Here is a 23,324-nt window from a genome sequence, read left to right on the forward strand (position 1 = left end):
GTAATCATAACGCTATGGTCACAAGCATAATTTCAGAAATAATGTCTTGCTTTTGATTTACTGATTGCAGGCTGAGAATCAGAGATATTGCCAACAGATTGAGGAGAAAAACATCCAGATGGCCGATTCTGAAAATCTCATCCAGCAGAAAGAAGATGAGATAATCCATCTGAAAGGGAATCTATCAAGGTGAGATACTGTATTCATAATCACACATTCTGGACTGAATTAGAGCTCTGTGAAAATTCTTTTTAATCCTGTGTGTTTAGATCAGAATGTTTATTTTTCATTTAGCACGCCTTATCTAGGAATTTGATCTACTTGTTCTGAACTGTTTTTAAATCTCAACCCTAAGAATTATAACTGCATGAACACAATCAGAGTCCCAATGGTTTGGTTTGTTTGGGACATATTCTGAATCAGCCTGTCTTATGTATGTATGGGTGTATGTATGTATGCAGGTCTAAAGATGCTCTAGCAATGGCTCAGCAGACCTGTCAGGAGATGAGTGAAAATCTACGGAGAGTCACACAGGACAAACAAAGCTTTGATCTTAGGACAGCTGCTGAACTCGATGATCTTTACCGTACCAAAATCAATTTGGAAGAAAGGCTTGTAGAACTCATCAGGTATAAACATACAGATTTACTCTGATCCACCATTGCTTAACATGCTTGCAGTGTACCCTATTGCATATACAAATGTGCTTGATGGTGCTCTCTGCAGGGAGAAAGATGCACTGTGGCAGAAGACAGATGCCCTGGAGTTTGAGCAGAAACTGCGGGATGAGGAGACGGAGAGGGACGTAAACTACTGTCTGGGCTGTCATAGTCAGTTCAGCTGGTGGCTCCGCAAGTACAACTGCAGGTCAGATGGTCCTCTGTATATTAAACAAATATACTATATATATTATATATCACCAGGTCAACCAATAAAGCAAATGTCAATAGTACTACTTTTAAACTAGTAGTGTAATGACAGTTTTTCTCGATTGCTAAAGTAATGTAGTTCTAAAAACATTAGGAGCAATTACCACATCAATATATACACAACACACGTACAGTATATGTAACATTTATACACAAAACTTGCTTAAAACATTTCACTCATATGCCAAAAGTAGATAAATTCATCATCTGCCACCAAAATGAAAATTCTCTTTGTGATTGTTTCGGTCAAAATAGTCAAATGCCACAGGAACTCACGCCCAGTCATTTCATTTCCATATTTCACTTCACATTTAGACTTACCAGCTCTAACCAAATAGTGAAGTCAGATAACAGCCAATTCAATGGTATTCATTAAACCACAATAACAATACAAATGTCATGTGTGTTTGTGGCTCCATATCCAGAAAATGTGGTGCATTTGTAAAAGTCAGTCTCACTCCATGTAGTGTCAATGTATTTGAGGAAAGAAGGTACTGGAATTGCATCGGCACTCCAGAGTTTGATTGAAAGCGTACCAAGACCACCTCTTCAAGGAGGTCTCGCTACGCTTGTTTGGTCCGCTTTTGGTGCGCATCCGAGTGTGATGCATTCACACCTGCCCAAACGAACCTCACCAAGGGGGAAAACAAACTACTTCACTTCGGTGCGATTCAACCGAACTAAGCCCCCTTAGATACGTTGACTATTCAAAGATCAAAGCTGAAAACTAAAGGGGAATTGTGCTTTTTCTGTTGTGACTTCTCAACTTTGGAGCAATTTTCTGCTAAATCTCAGAAATGTTTAAAAAAGCAATTTTAGCAGTCTGTGTTTTACATGTAGTTTTATTTTGTTATGTCTCTTTTTACAAAAATCTTTGTAGGAATTGATTTGAAACATGCTCTCAAAGCTAAAACAAATTAATTAATAATTAAGCAAACAACTTTGCTTAATTACCTATTAATTCCTCTCTACAGTAAAATATTCTACATTTCAAAATGATAAGCTGTTTTTACTCTATCTCACTGATATGTCTATTCGCAGACTGTGTGGGCGTCCCTTCTGCTACTACTGCTGCAGTAACACAGTGAGCACCCAGCAGGGTGGCCCCAGAGAGCGCTGCTGCAGGGACTGTTACAACCAGCACAGTGCAGTAGTTGAGCGCCACCCACAGGAGGAAGTGACTAACAGCACACCGGGGACACCTTTCAGTCGTTTGCTGCAGGCTGGAAGAGCAATGACGACTGTTTTAGGTAACAAAACGCACGCGCGCGCACACACACACACACACACACACACACACACACACACACACACACACACACACACACACACACACACACACACACACACACACTGAAATAGTGTGTCAAATGCTGAGGTAAATGCACACTTGCTTTAGATTGTGGGGGTGTTAGCAACAGCATACACCATACAGTAAGAATAGAGTATAAAATGCAATAATGAACATGGAGCTGATGTTTATTTTCTAGGAGCAGTTGAAGGTGACAAGTTGGATGATGGTGTTTTTGACATCATTTCAGAGGAGGAAGTGAGTGGGGTCTATGACAGTGACTCCCTCTCTTTTGCCACCGCCTGCTCTCCTGGACACGGACAGCAGGGGGCAGCACAACTGTAAGTATCTCACATGCGTTCACTCATGGGGAATTGAGACTGGCACAGAGTGTGTCGAAGAAATAAAAAAAATATATATATTACAGTCGATGATGATACTTTTAGAGTGTCTTAAATGTCATCATATGAGCAAAAGAACAACAGTTGCTGACATCATGACAAGGTTGATTCAGTCACTTATTTACCATGTCCAATACCTGAGCCCTTCCTGAGAACAATGGTCTTTTTCGCCTGTCCTCAAAACAATGGCCCTTTAACTCTAAGTTGACTGTCAGATGATTAATTAATCAGTGAGATAACACATGCACATATTTGCACTTTGGCATTTCCTGTACAGCCGTACAATCTGTATACTTTATTTTTTTCAATGCCATGTGTATGTGTACTGTGTGAGCCACATCAAAGACTAATTTTGATTGCCTTGATACTGTAATGTTTTCTTGATTAACTTTTTGTTATTCTGTACAATTTTGAATAAGAGTGGATGTAATTAGATATTTTGGCACTTATTGTAAGTGAAAATAATTCTCCACAAATTGATAAAAATGATGTATAAATATAAAATATTTTTCACTCTTTCTAGAAACAGCAGTGCCAGTGCAGGAGACCTAACATCAGAAGATACTGAGGACCTCAGTGCTGCAGTACAGGATGCAGAGATCTGCCTGCTAAAGTCTGGAGACCTCACGTGAGTTTCACATGCAGTGAAAGTTAAACTGGAAAAATCCTCAGTGCAGCAGAGTTGTGTTTACGCGTGGATGCGGTCACAAGGTTAGACTTTAAACTTTCAGAGGAACTTTATAATGTGTTTTCTGGTAAAAACAAATCCCAAAATGGGAAGTGAAACATGAAGCTAATTCATGTGTGGCATGGACAGCTTTCCTAAATGTTACTTTTGGTTTGCTTTTATTGTAATTTGGAGCAGGTTTGTTTACATAGTGAGTGTGGAGAAAGCTTTAAGCCTTAACGCTTAAAGTTTAAGGCTTCTTTTGTTGCCTGTCTCTTTAATGTGCCGTTGAGCAAAGCATTAAATCCTATCCCCAAAACTAAAATATATTGTGAACTTTTAGTCTGTAAGTCTGTTTACAGGGCTTTGGGAGTACTATTGCATATGTGAACAAAGTTGAAAACGCCTTTTGTGGCTCCAGAGGGAGTTGCGTAAAATTTGATGAATTAATAGCGTGGGTTGGGGCTAAAGACTACAAGTTTGAAAATGTCAGAAATCTTTGGGCGCGGAGTTCGAAAGAAGTGAGGTAACCAGACCTCTGTAGTCAATCATCAATCAATCAATCAGTCAATCAGATTGCACACGCCATCACCGTCCAATGTCAACCACAAAAAGCACACCTAATGTTTGTAAAATAGACAATGCAGCATACATTTTTCGGAGCTGACGGAGAAACGACTGGAGAGGTCCGCTACTTATTTCTGCTTGAGGCTAAGACACAAAGCTACATAAGCCGCTACTAGCATAACACACCTGAATCTCCAACCAAACTGTCTGTGGTCAAGATGCATTGTAGGTAATGTAGGCACCAGGTTTTGACAAGGAAGAAAAATAATGCCTGTTATATAAAAAAAGACTCTGTCTGCTGCATCGATTTTGATCCTTTTTTTTCTCCAAGCACGTAATACAGAAATATACAAAAACTATATGACAATATTGTGAACTTTCTTGTATCCTGTTTTTATTCCCTGTGCTGTAGACTCTCCGTCCACTTCACAGTGAATGACATGTCAGGGTTTGGGGACAGCTCCCGAGAGCTCTTCATCAAGTCCAGCTGTTACAGCACCATCCCCATCACCATGAGTGCTCCTGGTCCTACTGTCTCTTGGACGTTCACCTCTGAACCCAAGAGCATCTACTTCAGTGTGGTCTACAGGGAGAGTACAGAGACTCCACTAGAGCAGGCCAAGGTGAGACCAGTATAAAGAGAACATGCACACACAATACGTCCTCTTTATGCCTTAACAAAGTGTGGATACACTTCACCAAAGTCAATAGGGCTGCACAATATATCGTTTTGTTTTTTTTTTTATCGTCATCGCGATATCAACTGGCACAATATACACATCACGAAAGGCTGCGACATATCGCGAAAGACACTCCGAGATTTATTTGTTAGTTGAGCGAAAATATCAGTAGAAAACTGCACTTTAAAATGTAACTGTTATTCTTTTTTTAGTGGTGCCTTTTATATTCAATTCAATGTTCAATTTGTTCAATAAAAGAACGTGGTCTTTTAAATTCAACAAGCAATTTGTTGTATTTTAACAGAATACTGAAAGCAGCAGAAATGCAGAGCTGTTTACACTTTAATATCTGTTCATTTATCGCAAGTAATATCGTTATTGCAATATTCAACAACGTTATCGCATATTTTCCTTATATCATGTAGCCCTAAAAGTCAACCAAACGACTGCGAAATGCACTATTTGCGGGAGGATTTAAGTCCCTTGCTTAACCCTTGTGTTGTCTTCCCGTCAACCTTGAAATATTTTTTTTTCGACGTTTCTGACACATTTTTTTCACAGTTTGTTTTTGCTTTTTCCAACGTTTTAAATTGTTAAATTTTTCTTCTACACATTTTCAGCGCTTATTTCTACGTCCCATATTTTCTGATATAAAACAAAAATTGAAAACTGGTCAATGTGACCCGAAGTCAACTATATTTATCTACCATCCATCATGTGGGAACTCGTGTCACGTTTGATAACTTGAGGATAATGAGTTCGCCACTCTCAGCCTACCGCCGGTGTTACACCGTATTCTGTGACCTGTCAGATTCTGTGACCTGTAGCAGTGCAACAACGTGTTCATCTTCAGATGTATTTAGTTGATATTTACTGAATGATATTTGCTGTTGGTTTTATTTCTGCAGCTGTAGCACAGCCCCCCCAGTGAGGAGCAAATGCCATTTTCCCTCACAGCAAAAGGAAAGATGAGTCAGGACAGGGTTCATGAATGTCACAGAGCAGTGACTAAATATGTGGTGAAAGCCCAGTATGATTAAGTATGATACTGAGTACAATAAAAACAGTACACTCCCGACCAAACAAACTACCTAAAAAAGATTTGATAAGCGGATTCTCAACTGGATTCAGATTCGATAAAATGCTATTGATTCCCATCCCGCATTCTCTTGTCATTCTATCACCCTTTTTAGGGTGTCTGTACCTACTGTATGCAAAAATATATTTCCCTGCTGTAGTTATAAATGTCAAACAGCATTTCAATCCTTTGCTCTCCACAGGTCTTGATCCCACTGACTCGCTGTAACTCTCACAAAGAGACAATCCAGGGGGAACTGAAAGTCAGAAACGCTGGAGAATACACACTGATCTTTGACAACTCTTTCTCCAGGTCAGTCACTGTGTGCTGTAATTCAATAATTCTTTGTTTCATGTGAGGGTTTGTGTGTTTGCTAAAATGCGTGACAGAAAGAAGCAAACATTGAGTAAACATTTTTCTGTTTTTCCTGTTAATTAGGTTCATCTCAAAGAAAGTGTTATATCATCTGAGTCTAGACAAGCCTGTGGTCTACGATGGAACTGACCTCCTCTGAATGTGACAGCAAGGATGAGAAATAGGTGTGAAACAGACTTTTGAAACATTAAGGGTCTTTTAGCTCATAATTTCCAAGCAACTGGTTTGGATTCTAATGACGTTTACCAACGTTAATAAAAGGTTACAGAATTTTAAAAACGTCTCTCTCAACTTCCAGCTAGATCATGAGGTGTTACAGCTGGAACACATGGCACGCTTAAGTGTCGCGTGGCATAGAAATGTGCCTGATCGTGCGCCTGGCCATTCATACCGGACGCGTATTTCTACGCGCCGGTCGCGGCTATGTGCGTGCGTGTGTCCGATAAATTGGCCGCCAAAATAAAAATAGCTGTGTTACACTGCTATACGTGACGCTTGTATATACGTGACGCTTGCATATACGTGACGCTTGCATATACGTGACGCTTGCATATACGTGACGATTGCATATACGTGACGATTGCATATATGCAAGGCTTGCATATACGCGACGCTTAGGCGTGCGGTGTGTTCCTGCTGTAACACATCATATAAGTTCGGATCATGAGAAGCTAAAACAATGTTACACTATTGAATGTGAGCATGCACTACCTTTTATAAAAGACTGACATAGTTTAAATGTAGCATTAAGGGTATCAAACTTCACTCCAAGATGACTGGAGGATTGTTACATATTTGATTGTGAAGAACTTGTGTGTGTGTGCACACAGGTTTCTCAGCACCTACAGATGTAGCTCATGTAGGCAACTTTTGTTACTGTATCCTTGCAGAACTAAAGCTGTATTTATTTTCTTTGGCATGAGGTGCAATTGATAGATTGATAAATCACGGTTTGTTCCCAATATTTGCCTCGTCTCAAAGTAAGTAGTACTACTACTATCTTTTGAAAATGGGATATGTGTTCTCTGCACAGACAAAAGTACATTCCCAGCTAGGAGTGGGAGATATGGATCGGTATGTATATTGTGTGATATCAGTATTCATCATGATTTAATAAATTTACCAGAGATTTAAGTGAGAAAATGTTTAAAAGAACCAGACAGAAATGTCTTTTTGTTTTTGATCTAGGAAATTAAATGTGACAAATCATCACATTTATGCAAAAAAAAACTGTATTGCCATGAATCATATCCTGATTATTGATTAGTAACATTACCCACAATGGCCTAATACACCCAGAGATATTAAAGGGAGGGCTACCACTCCATAAATGGTTTATCTAAATCTCTGACAAAATCCCATCGTTGCACAGGATCTATCATCATATTGTTCAACAATGGAAATATTACACAAATGGGACATGACGAGACTTATGTTGAGAAAGACTACTTTTAAAAAATATAACTAATTTAACTCTAACCTTAACTGAATTTGTTTTACTTGCTTAAATGTACCATTAGCACGTTACCATTGAATGTTACTAACTCTTTAAATTGGCGTGTTGATCTCATGCTGTTATTGCTGGAGAAACTATTGGTGTCCAATGCATGTACTGTAATCTGTTTCAAAGTTCATGCTAATTTCACAGTCAGTACAGTATCTTCAAAATCATTGCCTTTTCAACTGTCATAAATTACAAGAAATGGATTTGTTGTGTTCCAATCATGATAAAGCAGAACAGGAAGAAGTAGAATTTCTGCGGAAACATGCTTTAAATCAGAGTTTCTGACGATTGCTGTTAAAAATTTCTATGCATGCAAACACTAAGACTGTGCACGTTTCCCTGACTTAACCCTCAAGGGTAATAAGAGGGAGCACCTTTCAAAATCTAAGTTTCAGTGCTTTGAATATTTAGTTTTTACTTAAACTTGAATCGTCACTCATGTTTTGTCAAATAGTGATGATTTGCATGAGATTTAGTGAAGAGAGGAGCTGTAATGACATTTTCTCACTACATGCATAAAGCCTTTAGATGATTTTGATGTTCTTCAATACAGTTGTTTACTGTTGCTGTGTGATGTTCTAAATACGTTGTGCAGTGTGTCAAACAAAAATATGAATCTCCGTACAGCCTTCAAATAACACAAGTCCAAAAATCACTTTTATACTTGTCTTATATGGACTTTAATTTAAAGGCTTTAATGTTGAAATAGACCTTTATGTCTCAATTGTGTCTTCACTCCATTAACACCATTTGATTATACTGACTTGAATATACTGAAACATTGCTTTGCTATTCAACAAAGACTATTTTAAAACCTTTTGTAAATTACAACATGACACAAGGAAGAAAATTAGGAAAAATGAAAAGTTTTATACATATTCGAGTAAGAAGAGTGATATATTGCCAAATATATTGGAAACATATTTGTCTATTTAATTGTTCTTGAATGGGAGTTTCTATTTAAAAGCATTGCAGAAGGACTGCTGTAAAATGCACTTTTAAAAGGGCTTTTTGTCGGTCTGTATCCCTTGAGCCTTTGTGCCAGTTGATAAATGTTTTTTGTTTGTTTTCATTAGTATCTAGAGAGTGTGTGATTGTAGACGTTTACTGCTGGATTTGTCAAAGGGAAGCTTTCACTCTTTGTCTTAAATGATTGTTGACAAATGTTTTATTGAAATAGCATTTACATATTTTACAGCAGATTACAGCATTTTAAGATTTATAATAGAATGGATTTAAGATTGTTGATAAATAAATAAGGATTGTGTGATAACTCAGAGGAAGTGCTGATTAATTTACTGTATCTGCAATATATTACAGTGTGTGATCCTTTTTGTGCTCACAAATTTTAATTTGTTTATGGCCAAATATCTGCAAAACTATTGACATTCCCATCAGCCTCTGCTGTACTTTTTGTTTGGTGCTAATAAGCAAATTTTTGCCTGTTTAACATTAGCATAAATATCATTGTGAGCATGTAACAGTAGCATGCTCATGTTAGTTAGCGTTTGGCTGAAGGCACTGTTGTGACAAATGGCCACGTTTATGTCGTATCGGAGTTATCGCAATTATGAGTTTCTGACTTGTAAATACTATTGTTTACGTTAACATACATGTTGTAATTACAAGTGGTAGACTGCTTTTTCGAAAGGCTCTGATATATCTGACTTAGGCACTTAAAAACATAATGAGTAGGATTGGTCAGTTGCTGTTTGAAAACACAACATTCAAAGTTGGCCCCTCCTCCCCGGCTCAACAAGTGTTACGGTGCTCGTCAGCATGTGAAAGCCAACCCCAGATTCAGTCTGATTTTAGAACGAGCTTTGCTATATATTTAGGGTTTTTTCCGCTGTGTCCGCCATTTTCTTAGCTTCCTCTTGGATGCGTGCCTGCGATCTGGAACCTTGTCGCTACGTCTTTATAGAAGTTATTGCCCAGAAACGTCCCAAACACAGTATCTATGGACACCACCACACACTTTTAGTGAGTCATAAGTATTGATTGAGAGGGATTATTCTTATGAGGCTTTTTAATAAGCTGTTGACATGGGGATCTTTCCCATCTCTATACGTACAAAAACATCTATATAACGTGTATAAGAGCAGCTTTACAGAGCTGCTAGCCTACTTATTGTATGAAGCTAATACTAATTGGGCCCTATTTTAACGATCTAAGCGCATGGCATGAAGAAGTGCAAATCCACTTTTGCTAGTTTAAAAAAGTAAAAAAAGGTCCGTGCGCCGGGCGCATGGTTCAAAATGGTTGTACTTAGTGTCTTCATTAATTCATAGGTGTGTTTTGGGCGTAACATGCAATAAACCAATCAGTGTCATCTCCCATTCCCTTTAAAAGCTAGGCGCGTTTGTACCTAACTCATTGCTATTATGATGGCGGATTTGCACCGTAATAATTTTATTTGTAATCTTTTGCATGTGTGTGTGCTGCTGCGCTTCCCTGTGTGTGTGTGTGTGTGTGTGTGTGTGTGTGTAACAAGCATAGTGTGCGCGCGCTGTGCATAAGCCTAGGTGCATTTTACTAATGCGCTGTTAAATAACAATGAAATGATGCGCTATTGACTTTAAACCAGGTTTTTTTTGGGCAATGGTGCGATCACTTCCCGCTGCCTCAAGATAGCAATACACCAAGAATTTATCCGAACACACCTCCCTGTAAGACCAGCACGCCCATGGGCGCAAAGATGGGCGCAGGTGCATTTGCTATTTAAACGACGTGGGCGCCGGACGGTCTTAAAATAGCAAAGACACTTGCGTCGGGTGCAAGATAGGGCCCATTGTCTCACAATACTGTTTTTGCAGTTGGTAATACAATGAGCGTTTCTTTTACCAATAGGAAACAATATAATATGCAACATTTAGAAGGTCACAGCCAATTAAAGGTGCTGCCGATTTGTTTTTTGCAGCTGGGATTAGGTCCACCATTTGCTTTGTGCACTGCATTGTGGGACAATGTTGTCCATCAGAAATCAGTTTTAGTATGCATACTGACTTTTTTTATATACTTCTTTCTGCCACTTTTCCAGTGTGAACACACTACACACTCAAAACTTGCTTAGATTTAGTATGTAGTATTTGGGACAGAGCTAATGTCTTATTTTAAGGATCACTTTGCGAGTGTGTGTGCACACGCTTGCTTCCTTCCTACTCGCCTGCTTGTGTTTTTCTGAGCAATCACTAATGTAGTGTGTGTGTGTGTGTGTGTGTGTGTGTGTGTGTGCAAGGTATTGTTCTTGCAAGGTGTCTGAGAGATAGTGTTTTTGTCGCAAAGGCCATTCTGTTTCTCAAGGTTAATGATCTCATTGTAAATCATGTCACATCCACCTCTCCTTCCTCCCTCCACGACTCTTTCCCATAACACATAAGTGCACCCACTCACACACTATATTATGATATGATGAAAAACATGCCTTAACCTCTCCCCTATTCAGTTCTGGATATTGTGTATCTGACAGTTACACAGAAATGTATGGTACTTCTGAAACCTTTGCAATACAGCCTCAGCTTTCAACTTCCTTTTTCCAATAAGAAAAAAAGAGAAACACTTTTATCGGCGCCTTGCAGCTTGTCAATGTTTCCCACTGTTCAAACAAAGGATGTAAGACATTTTGAAATGTTTTTCCACGGAGAATCAAAGACTGCAAAGTGTCAGCCACGTTGCATTTGTCTGTGGTACATTGGCGATTTTATACCCTTTTTATTAATTTTAGTGCTTCAAGTAAGAGTTTGCGATTTTTTACAAACAATTACAGGTTCAAAGGGCTTGAAACAGGTTTAATGTCCTGTGTGGCTGTCGCCGATGCTACGCAGCTGTAACCCAGTCAAGGAAAGGGTTAACAGAAACTTAGTTTTGGCCAATCGGAGGTGGTTGTGCCAGACTCCCACCTTTGGCTGAGTCTCTATCTAATCTGTCAGAGGGAGAGCAGGAGTGCAATTGTGAAGTTTAACGTTGGTAGTCCCCAGAGAAGAAGTTGGTAATTTTATGGCACAGATTAGAACCCAAAGATGCAGTTCTGTATGACGCTTACATATAACCTAGTACTGTAGTCTTAAGCATCTCCAAATCGCAGCAGACAGCGCGTTCTCCAAAGTAACATTCCCAGTTTGAGAGCTCTCATCCTATTTAAGCTTTCCCCTCAGACACCATAACATAATCAGTACCTGCGTGACACTGCATTATCATAACTGAATAAAGATGGGTCAGAGTGAGTTGGCAGCCTCTCTGTGTGCAGAGGGCACAGCAGCACTGATATGAACTTGCTACTGTGTCCCTGCAGTGTATGCATGAATGTGTGTGGGTATACCCGCACAGGCATCCTGGTGTGTGTTTGTCAGTGTACCTCCATCTGTCTGCTCACTGTGTGTGTGTGTGTGTGTGTGTGTGTGTGTGTGTGTGTGTGTGTGTCCTCTCAACAATTTCTCTCCTCAGGCTTTGCAGCCCCCCTGTAGTGGTAATGGCAGATTGTGTTGGCCCCTCTTAGACGGTTTGCTCCTGTCAAACATAGTTTCACCCTGACGGTTTCAGCTGCTGCTGCACCGGGACACTCCATCACAACAAGCTGCAGGCCTGTCAGAGACTTTCCCCACATGGCAGCAGATCTAGTTTCCTCTACTGGACTCCCCTTCCTTTATTTATTATTTTATCTATGCTTTACTCTCCCTTTTTCTTCAGAATGCAGTGTCCTTTTTTGCCCCATGCTTGTTCATGGTACTGGACATAAGTACATGCATTCAAACAAGCATGAAAGCTATCTTTCTTTTCTCTTCTTTTAAAGTATTTCATTCAACCAACCTAAAGCTCTGCTCAACTCTGATTATGAGGGACAGGAGTGGAAGAAGTATTCAGATCCTTTACTGAGATAACTGATTATGTTTGGTCACAGAAACAAGATGTAAACACAACATTGACATTGATCTTTAAGGCAATGTGGCAAACTTCTTAGCAAACAATTGCTTATTTACACATCCGGTATTTACGGAGTCGTGTTTTTGGCCACCTGATTAATGTACAAGTAAGTCCAATCCACTCTCTTAACTATTTTTGACCTCAACCCACTCCTGAGGAAAACATCTCTCTTTAGCTACTAAATGCTCCACTTTGTTCACCAGCTACTTGCTAACTGTGTCTGTTTGGTGCTGAGCAGGTTGTGTACAGTGACTTTTTTTAGAGCTTTTTCACTGAAAACAGCTGCCTGCTGCGGCCGAAAACAACTCTATGAAGGTGAGAGTGAACCAAAACAGTAGTGTTGCAGGGCAGAGAACTTAACAATGAACTGAAACTCAATAAAGCTCCATAAAGCCAGACTCTCTATAGGTTCATCACTACTAGCAATTGTTATTCATATTTTATTATCAAGATATTGATAGCAATATAATATATATATATATAGCAGCTTTAAGTACAACAATGTGAAAGACTCCATTGCTATTAAAATTCAACTTAGGTAAATGTTACGAAGTAATATTAGCAATATACACTTAAAGTATCAAAAGTTTGTTCAGCAGATATGTCTCCTGTGACTGATATATTATTATACATATTAGATTGTCAATACTGATGCATTTTACTGTTGGAGCTGGTCGAGGTGAAGCTAGCTTTACAAAAAATTAGGTAGCTCAATCCAGTGACATCCAACTTAATAGACACTGCCCCTCCAAAGGGTCACAAATGAAATCTGATCCTCTTTTTCAAATCTTTGCTTTTTTTGAAAAATATTGCATCATTTTACCTCTCTGGCCTTTGAACACGTATTTAAATGAAACCATCTAACAGGTTAAGATGACTGCTAACAACTCATTGACATCTGAAACAGGACAAGAAGCCCCAATTAGACACATCTTTTTGTAAGTGGTCACAAGCCAAAAAGATTGGAAACCACCGGTTGAATCTTAAGCTACACATTATATATAATATTACAGGTTATATTTAATATAAAAATAACCTTATGTTTTTTTAATGTAAAGGCTTGCAAGAATGTAAAAGCTAACCTCCAGCTGTAAAATAAATATAGAGGATTAAAAAGTTCAGTATTTTCCTCTGAAATGTAGTGGAGTAGAAGTACAAAGTAGCATAAAATGGAAATATTCAAGTAAAGTACCAATAACTGAAAATTGTAGTGCAATACTTGAGTACTGTACATCTGTTTAGTTACTTTCCACCACTGATGCGAGATGTGAGTCAGTAATGGTGACCTCATCTCTCTGCATTTCTCCTGCAGTGGTCGCTGACGGAAGTATCATTACTGCAGTATTTTCAGAGCAGTGTGACCAGCTACTACTACGTCTAAATTTGTATTTCTTTGCTGCATGTATTAGATGAAGTAGTGATGTTTGTATCCCCCCTGGCACTTTATGATTCATCGTGTCTGGAGTTTTTGTTTCTGTAGTTACAACCCTGCAGCCTCTCAGCCAGCCGTGTCGGAGTTGTTATGATGCATGAGGAAGAGTTACAGAAGGCTGGGGATATAGATCCAGCAGGGTGATCATTAACTGAAGCAGACTCATGATGATATACAGGAGAGAGGGATCTTTGTATATATGTGTCTTTATATACAGTACTTGTATGAGTGACGTATGTGCAGCTGAGCCATATTTATTCCCCTTTTCCAATCAAGCATTGATCCACCCACAAATCCCCACCATCTTAAATCACATAGATGGAAAAGGGGGGGGGGGGGGGGGTATATGTTCATTACACCCTTTCTTCTATCTAGATGTAGAAAGTGAAATGGTAGCTTGATGGCCACTGTTTCCATGGTAACTCTGTTAGAGCAACCTCCGCCCACAACATCTCAAAAGATCAGAGATGTTATTTTTAAAGTAACATAAGACCAGATGAATTCATGAATTCTCATACAAATGAAAAGCTGACATACAGTGAGTGAACACATTTGTGCATACAGTACAGGTCAGATCGTTTGGGATGCAGTGCAGTGCAGAGGCCACAGCATCTGTGTCTTTGTGTGGGATCAGTGTCACTGCACAACAGGCAGCAGAGAAGCTGAAAAATGTTGACATTCACCATCTGCAATGCCGTTATTCTAACTTTAACTTACTACCTAAATGTGAGTATTTTAACTGCTTTGGCAAACTTGTCTCAGCTTAAAAACTCTGTTTAACAGACACTACGTAAAAAAGTCCTCCTGTTTTGATCACTCTTTCTTTGCAGCATTTCATGACATTGGCATAATATTAAATCTTCAAGATGATTTTACACTTGGAGGCCTCAAGTGGCACAAAGTGATAACTGTATTTTTTTTAAAAGTTTGAACTTGTTAGAGCTGGATTTGTTTCTGTAGTGGCTGTCAAGCTGAAAATGGGGAAGGTGGGAGAATATTTGGGCATTAATGCATCAGGTCCATCCGTGCTTGATTTATTTGTGTGAATAAATTTTGTTTCTGTATTTCACTAGATTTCTTGCAAAAATCAGAAGTTCAGCAAATCTTTGTGGTCTCAGTTTTGCTCCTCTGTGTTGTGATAAGGCCGTATTTTAATTAACAAATTTAACAAAATGTTTACTCATAGTGCATATTTTAAACAATGTGAATAACCTGGAACAAATTTGCTTGTTAGAAATATATAAACTTTCATTTAATGCAGGAAACTAGCCTTTTGACACTGTTTCTCCTCCTTCCTATGTATGTACTTGCTACAAGACTTGGAAGAAGTTTTCTGTTTGTCTACTCAGTGTTCATCGAAGATTTTGCCACAAACATGCTACAGAATGTGCCAATCTGTCGGTTTTTCAGGCTATTCTCAAACATTGTTTTTGTCTTTCTCCTATACATGCCATATTTGATATTAATTATGGGTCCCTCACATTTTGTGATGTCTTGTTCCACATACGCTGAGGAAAAGCAGCACTTGGCTGAGACAATAGAATAAATAGACCAAGTGTCAACCTAAAGCTCTGGGTGGTCAGCCGCTGAGCAGCGCCCTGGAAGTCCCTCTCTGTGTCTCTGGCTGGTTTTCTCCCCCTCCTCCTCTTGGTGATTGGCTTCAGATTGGCATACACAGCAATTCCAATGTAGCCCTGCAGGCTCCTCAGTGGACACACTTGCTAGCATGTGTTTCCATGGAGACGCAGTTTGTTCACGCGCCCCTGTAGCCTGTGTCATTGACTTCAATTAGTGCAGAAGGCAATCTTGCCTAAGCACATACTTACATAGAGAGCAAGGCTCAAAGGGCTGGAGAAAATTGTCTGAGGAGATCTGAGAGTGCAGAATACATAGGAGAGGACGTCAGGGCTACAGAGAGGCTTTATGGTGTAATGGCATTCATTCAAATACTGGGAGATTGTCAAAACACGAGTAACATTTCAATTTAAACTGAGTACCCTTCATGACATCAATAAGACCAACTGCAAAGCTAACAATAAAAGCTGTCGAGGCAAATCACGTTTCAAAAACTGTAGATACTTGTTACGACAGCCAATAATCTGTCAAACCCCTCATTCAGAATTTCAAGTCTCTGCTGACAAATGAAGGAACAAGGCCTCCTTTTAGGACAAAATTATACAAATTAGACCATTTTTAATTGTGCCCTGGGAGGAACATTTAGTTCAGCTGGTACAGCTGCACGCATCGTCCATTTGTCACTAGATTTCATGCCATTTTAATTGTAATTTGCGTGTCTGATTGCCCGATCTCAAGATGTTTTTCCTGCACGTCATCTGCTTTCATTAAAGAGCTAAACATGTGTAGTTCAGGCCAATTGATATTATATATATATATATATATATATATATATATATATATATATATATATATATATATATACACAGTACTGTGCAAAAGTCCTAGGCAGGTGTGAAAACATGTTGTAAACTAAGAATGCTTTCAAAAATATAAATAATGAAAGTTTATTTTTATCAATTTACAAAATGCAAAGTGAGCAAACAAAAGAAAAATCTAAATCACATCAATATTTGGTGTTACTACCCTTTGCCTTCAAACCAGCATTAATTCTTATAGGTACTTGCAAAAAGTCAGGGATTTTGTAGGATTGGAGTCAGGTGTATGATCAACCAATTATAGTATATAGGTAGTTATCAGTCATCAGCAAGGTCTCTCCCAGACAAATATTTCAAAGCAGACTGGTGTTTCCAGATGTGCTGTTCAAGCTCTTTTGAAAAAGCACAAAGAAACGGCCAACGCTGAGGATTGTAGACGCAGTGGTCGGCCAAGGAAACTTAGTGCAGCAGATGAAAAACACATCAAGCTTATTTCCCTTCGAAATCGGAAGATGTCCAGCAGTGCCATCAGCTCAGAACTGGCAGAAACCAGTGGGACGCAGGTCCACCCATCTACTGGCCGGAGAAGTCTGGCCAAAAGTGGTCTTCATGGAAGAGTTGCAGCCAAAAAGCCATACCTCTGACATATAAACAAGGCCAAACTCAACTATGCACGAAAACATAGGAACTGGGGTGCAGAAAAATGGCAGCAGGTGCTCTGGACTGATGATTCAAAATTTGAAATATTTGGCTGTAGCAGAAGGCAGGTTGTTCGCTGAAGGGCTGTAGAGCGGTACAATAATGAGTGTCTGCAGGCAACAGTGAAGCATGGTGGAGGTTCCTTGCAAGTTTGGGGCTGCATTTCTGGAGTTGGAGATTTGGTCAGGATTAATGGTGTCCTCAATGCTGAGAAATACAGGCAAATATTTATCCATCATGCAATACCATCAGAGAGGCGTATGATTGGCCCCAAATTTATTCTGCAGCAGGACAACGACCCCAAACATACAGCCAAGGTCATTAAGAACTATCTTCAGCGTAAAGAAGAACAAGAAGTCCTGGAAGTGATGGCATGGCCCCCACAGAGCCGTGATCTCAGCACCATTGAGTCTGTCTGGGATAACATGAAGAGACAGAAGGATTTGAGGAAGCCTACATCCACAGAAGATCTGTGGTTAGTTCTCCAAGATGTTTGGAATAACCTACCTGCCGAGTTCCTTCAAAAACTGTGTGCAAGTATACCTAGAAGAATTGATGCTGTCTTGAAGGCAAAGGGTGGTCACACCAAATATTGATTTGATTTAGATTTCTATTCTGTTCATTCACTGCATTTTGTTAATTGATGAAAATAAACTATTAACACTTCAATTTTTGAAAGCATTCTTAGTTTACAGTATTTTTTCATACCTGCCTAAAACTTTAGCACAGTACTGTATATATACTACCGGTCAAAAGTTTGGGGTCACTTAGAAATTTCCATTCTACTCCATTATAGACAGCATACCAGCTGAGATCAGTTGCATTGTTTTTTTAACCAGGGCAGCAGTTTTCAGATTACATTATGTGCTTACATAATTGCAAAAGGGTTCTCCAATGTTTTCTCAGTTAGCCTTTTAAAATGATATCAGATTAGTAAACAAAATGTGCCTTTGGAACATTGGATGAATGGTTGCTGATAATGGGCAAAGTAGATATTGCATTAAAGATCAGCCACTTCTTTCTACAACAGTTGAGAACCTTTTTGCAATTATGTAAGCACATAATGTAATCTGAAAACTGCTGCCCTGATTAAAAAAATCAATGCAACTGATTTCAGCTGGTATTCTATATGGTCTGTAATGGGGTGGAATGGAAATTTCTAAGTGACCCCAAACTTTTGACTGGTAGTGTATATATTCTTATGATAAGCAAGAATGTTTTTTTTACTGTTAGTAAGTTTTATTTTACTTTTGATGTGTGATCTTCCACATTGTATCAGATGGATCCGGTAGTGCTTAAATTAAATCGCACCTAAAAGTAGTATAAATTCCTTTATCACTCTTTCTCTAAACTGAAGTTTGTCTATCCTAAAAGTGGACAGATCACCCAACCAGGAAACTAGAGACTATTCATCCCCACTTCTCGGAGTATGGACATTCATCAGTCACAGAATTAAAACTCTGGGCTATACAAACAATTACACTTGAATCAGAGTGGGGGCCACAACCAAGTTCTGCTCTATAAGTCTAATGGAATTTTGTTATGGGAAATACTTTAGCGTCAATGACGAACTTTATCTGTTTTTTTTTTTGACACATTTTGCTTTGATTTCCTATTTTCTTTTTACTCATGGCCCAATATACTATATCTTGACATAATGTCTGTGAATATGTGTGGCTTCTTCAGGTCATGTGCTCTAGTACAGGTGAGCTTGTATGTTTGCCCCCTATTTTCCCTCCACTTTTCTTATTTCAAGGGTACTTATCCATCTGTTGCCAAAGAAACAGCACTGAGTTAGAAACGTGTTGTCTTTACCTATCAACATATTTTAACCACTTTGCTTTTTTGTTTGTTGTTGTCACATAAGAAGCTCTGATGAATCTTTTCAATATTGCAAGCAACTAGAGGAAAAGTCATGGGATCCCCAAAGTCATCAGGATACATAATCTGGGAACCATGTCTATGCAAACTTTTGTGCCAATATATCTAGTAAGTGTTTCACCTAATAAGTACACAATTTAACCAGCTCCTGGAGCTAAATGAAATCTTAAGGGATCACCAAAGTCAGTGGGTTTCATCTTCTGGAGACTATGAATGCCTCTAACAAATGTCATGGCAATCCATCCAATAGAAATATTTCAGGCTGGACCAAAGTGGACTGACTGACCAACTGACCGACATTGCTGCCACTAGAAACCCGATACTAGCCTGGACATCATTCTGCAGCTTTAGGACAACTATTGTCATTATTGTAGCTTTTGAAAACATCCAGTGGATCTGTTCCAGGCTTCATTTCCCAGTAGGTAACCTCAATTTTCATGTAGATGGAAAAAAAACATTAGTTGCAAAGTGGTGGGATGTGCCTTTAAAGTGATTCAACCTTGACTCTCCTAACTCATTACGAGCACACTCCCAGGCTGCATCTGTAATTACCGCGAACAGGTGCATCACTCAGTCTCATTGCCATGGAGTTAGAGATTTAATTTAGAGATGCTGCCCAGGATATTAACCCCACTAATTACAACAGCGCGCTCCATGTTGAACTATGGGGATGAAACATGGTGGACCTCAGGGCGAGGAAAAGCTCACAATTACTTTCGCTTTTATTCTGAGGGGAGTACAGGTGGGGAGGACGTGGTGTTTACACAAAGATGGCCTCCAAAACTTGTGTGCAAATTGTGTGATTACCAGAGAAGATGGCTTTTTTTGAGGATGCATGCATGTGAACAGAAGGTTTTGGAGTTTAAGCAGAAGATTTAAACACTTGTGGCAAATGATTTGTCCCCACTTTGGTCCAGACTGAAATATCTTGACAACTATTGGATAGATTGCTTGGAAATTTAGTTCTCACATTCATGATCCCCATGGGGATGTATCCGAATACAGGTGATCACATTTATGGTTTTGAGGGGAAATGTATTGACAGCTTTTGGATAGATCGCTATGAAATTTAGTACACACATTCATGCTCCCTTCAGGATGGGGTAACTTTGAGCATCCCTTAACTTTTCATCTAGTGCTTTCATGTATGATGCAGGGTAAGGGTCAAATTAAGACTGCTGAGAAGTCAGCGAGGCTATATCCATTGCTGAAGACAGCTACTGATCTGGCCAATGACAAGCTGCTGCTGGTAACTGAGAGGCAGATGGTGGAAAATTAGAAGCCTGAACAAAAGTAAAATGACGTATTTATCTGTAGATGAAAATGCAAACCTATCAAATTGTCAGTAATTCATAAAATCACATTTGTTGTTGTAGAGGTCTTTCCAGGGAAAGTTTTAAGCTCCAACTAACAGTTGTTTGTTAGGAATAAAACAAAGAAGAACTGGGTGATGATGAGCACGAAAAGCAGTGTGACACATACAGTAGAGTATTATTTGTTTGGACTTGAACTGAAGGAGGTAAAAACTCTATTTATTCTAGGGCTGTCAAAATAACGCGTTAATTTCGATTAATTAATCTGAGAAAAAATAACGCGTTAAAAAAATAACGCAGATTAATCCATTTCATATTGACGTTTGACCCGGAGCCGTTCGACTGTAAAATGAAGGAGGGAGACGAGAATGTTCTGCCTGGATCATTAATTGGAACATTTACTTGTAAAAATCTTCTTCCTGCCAACCCTGGCTACTGAAATCTGGTGCCACTGATATGTCTGCACTTCTCTTTGATGCTCTGAAGACGATACAGGCAACACAAACACCGCTGCACGTGACGCTAGTTAACACTATACTCGACAGCAGCTAACGTTAGCCTACCACTAGCTAGTAGCTGGATTAAAAACGGTTAAAATGCTGACAACTAACGCTAAACGGTGTAAAGTTTGACTGTGTTTTACTGCAGAGGATTCAACACCGGGATGTAACAATCTGCAGCTGCCGTCGGAAAAACACAAATCAATGAAACTGGTAAACTACAGCCTCGTGGTGCATTTGAAGTTATTGTAAATGTCCTTTTCCCATCTGGTGGTTGTTTTTGTCGTTCAACAGCAATTTACTAGTGAAATAAGTTATTGTTATTGTTATACATTACTATTAAATCATTTAATTTTGACCGGCCTTAGCAATAAACAAGCCGTTCTTTAATGTCACTGACTTGTTTAATACCCTTTTTTTTCTTTTCTTTTTTTACTTTCTTAAAAAGTATCGGTTCAGGCACCGTTAATTATGTATGCGATTAATTTCAATTAATTAATCACAGAGTATGTAATTAATTAGATTACATTTTTTAATCGATTGACAGCCCTAATTTATTCATTTGAAGAAAAAAAAAAATCAACTTTCAAATTTCAAGAAAAAAGCTATAACAAAAGCCACACAATGGCCACTAAGCACCAAAGATGCCAAAATCCAACAAAAAAGTCATTACAGTTTTTATTCTCCCCTGCTCCAAGGGGCCTTTGAAGAATCTTTTGAAGTATTTTTATGTTTAACATATGCACACACGTGTGTGCATATGTTATATATGTTATATATATATATATCCTTTGACTCTATCTCTCTTTCAGAACACTTCATTTCATGTGCATCTGCGTCACAATATTTTTTCTTTCATTGGAAAACAGAATAGGGTGATAGTGTAGCTAGCCTGTCATCTTTTATTCATCCATTCATCCTCTTCTCCTCACTCCTCGCTTCCGCACCAGGGAGCTTAGCATCTGACAACGTTCACTGAAAACCACCAGCTGGATAGACAACAAGAGGAGAGGAAAAAAAAAAAAAGCTAGGAAAGAAGAAAAGTGCGTGCATGTGTGCGTGCGTGCAGGAGGGACAGGAGGGCAGCAGGGGCACGTTGTGCTGACAGCAGCCCGGCCCTCAGAGCACATCAGATGGTTAAGACAGGAATGGCTGTGGCTCTAGATCAAAACCTCAACTCTCCAAAGTAACAATCTTTGAATAAAATTAACTTTCTATTTCATTTTTGTAATAAATGCATCTCTGTGCAAAGAGGTAAATACAAATAAGTTATATTTTCTTCCCGGCTCTCCACTACTCTGTGTCACTGAAAGCCTGGCCTGCTGAAATGATGAAGGCCAATCGTCTCGGATATTTCTGGCCTTTTTCTGTCCCTCACACTCACACCCACGCGCACAAACACACATAGAGCTTCAAGTTGCCATGGCAATCTGACGATAAGGAGTTATGATTGAATGGCTGAGGTAGAAATGTGCTTTGATTGCCACAGTGTGCTGCATAGACATTGATTTTGCCTTTCACGTCACAGACCTGCTGCAGTTATTATCATTTCTGGTGAGCAGAGCTTAAGTAATTTACAATACGTATACAATACAATTATGCAATGCATATTCATGGCACTGTGTAAATTTAAATAGCTGTGAACTTGTTTTTGGGTGACAAAAATGTCTTGTTCAGCATTGGATGCACTATGCTTACCAAGTTAGCTAACTAGTGCTAGCATTTGCTGGTAACACAGCTTAGCAGTAGCTGCACCCTCTAGTCCAGGGGTGGCCAACCTGTGGCTCTTGAGCCGTATGCGGCTCTTTGCCTGCTCCTGTGAGGCTCTTCCTGTGTGGCTGGGGGCTGTGTCATTGGTTGATTGTTGTTTTTAACTTTTCTGAAACATACAGTATTTCAGATAAGTAAAAAAAAAACACATTTGAATGCATCTGCCAATACATTTGCCAATTATTTTAAAATGGAAAATAATGCAGATTCCTCTGCAACCTGAGGAAAAACAGCGGCCACAGATCACCTTCCTCGTTAACACTTTCACTGCTGAATCCGACTGTTTGAAAGCCCCTTTAGTGACAAATGAGTGAGAGAGTCGCTTCGAGTGGCCACAACCGAGTTCAAGCAAGACCTGAAAAGGATTGTGGATAACAAAGACTGTCAGGTTTCCCACTGAGTCAGTCTAAGTGAGAAAAAAAACTATGAAAACTGCTATGTATTATGACTGTCATCAGATCTGGAAGACACTGTTGCTGTTGTAGTGTGGACGTGCATGTGTTGTGTGGCTTTTTGCTATGGTGCGTTTTTTTTGTGGCTCTTTATACCTAACTGGTTGGCCACCCCTGCTCTAGTCCAAATATGGTCACTTCTGCCTCCAAAAAAACAAGTTGGCGACGGCCAAAATGCCAAACTCGAAGCTTCCAAACGGTAGTCCACAAACCAAAGGGTGGCGTCCTGTTGTGTCACGGTGGCTACGTCCACTTCTTTTATACCTTCTGTGGTTGTAAATACTCTTTACAGCTTGAGTCTGTATCTGTCATCCTTAACTGATAGCCTGTATTTATCAGCCTCTATCATCTGTCAATTGCTATAGGTGCTATAGGTAACTAGCTTCGCTAGTTAGTTATCTATCTAGCTGCAATGGTACAGCTGTCAACAATTGTTTTTAGTTGCTCCAATGTTTTAACCTAAAGTTTATCA

The 23,324-nt window shown here is 39.2% G+C and overlaps 2 protein-coding genes and 1 long non-coding RNA gene across 9 annotated transcripts in view; 1 reads left to right on the forward strand and 2 right to left on the reverse strand.

Moving 5' to 3' along the window:
- The window catches only part of LOC116046202 (FYVE and coiled-coil domain-containing protein 1-like), a 21,609-nt gene extending 14,391 nt beyond the window's left edge, over positions 1–7,218 (forward strand). For 2 of the 7 annotated variants that reach the window (XM_031294452.2, XM_031294457.2), the window contains exons 10-19: positions 71–189; positions 462–629; positions 727–867; positions 1,971–2,179; positions 2,420–2,561; positions 3,145–3,249; positions 4,268–4,478; positions 5,816–5,925; positions 6,052–6,544; positions 6,607–7,218. In XM_031294452.2, coding sequence (XP_031150312.2) covers positions 71–189; positions 462–629; positions 727–867; positions 1,971–2,179; positions 2,420–2,561; positions 3,145–3,249; positions 4,268–4,478; positions 5,816–5,925; positions 6,052–6,127 — 1,281 coding nt within the window. In that variant the 3' untranslated portion in view covers positions 6,128–6,544; positions 6,607–7,218. The remainder of the gene's footprint in view (positions 1–70; positions 190–461; positions 630–726; positions 868–1,970; positions 2,180–2,419; positions 2,562–3,144; positions 3,250–4,267; positions 4,479–5,815; positions 5,926–6,051; positions 6,545–6,606) is intronic. The other 5 variants (XM_031294456.2, XM_036005050.1, XM_031294454.2 and 2 more) reach the window with 5 other exon arrangements.
- Positions 1–23,324, reverse strand: part of LOC116046212 (protein THEM6-like) — a 217,139-nt gene that overhangs the window by 19,110 nt on the left and 174,705 nt on the right. The gene's annotated exons all lie outside the window — the stretch shown is intronic.
- On the reverse strand, positions 6,350–21,437 carry LOC118495837. The gene is made up of 3 exons (XR_004898281.1): positions 21,427–21,437; positions 10,831–10,835; positions 6,350–6,409 (listed from the first exon to the last, which is right to left on the reverse strand). It is a non-coding gene; the product is annotated as an uncharacterized LOC118495837 (long non-coding RNA).

Source organism: Sander lucioperca, chromosome 9 (genome assembly GCF_008315115.2).
Source record: "Sander lucioperca isolate FBNREF2018 chromosome 9, SLUC_FBN_1.2, whole genome shotgun sequence".
In the NCBI taxonomy this organism is placed as follows: domain Eukaryota; kingdom Metazoa; phylum Chordata; class Actinopteri; order Perciformes; family Percidae; genus Sander; species Sander lucioperca.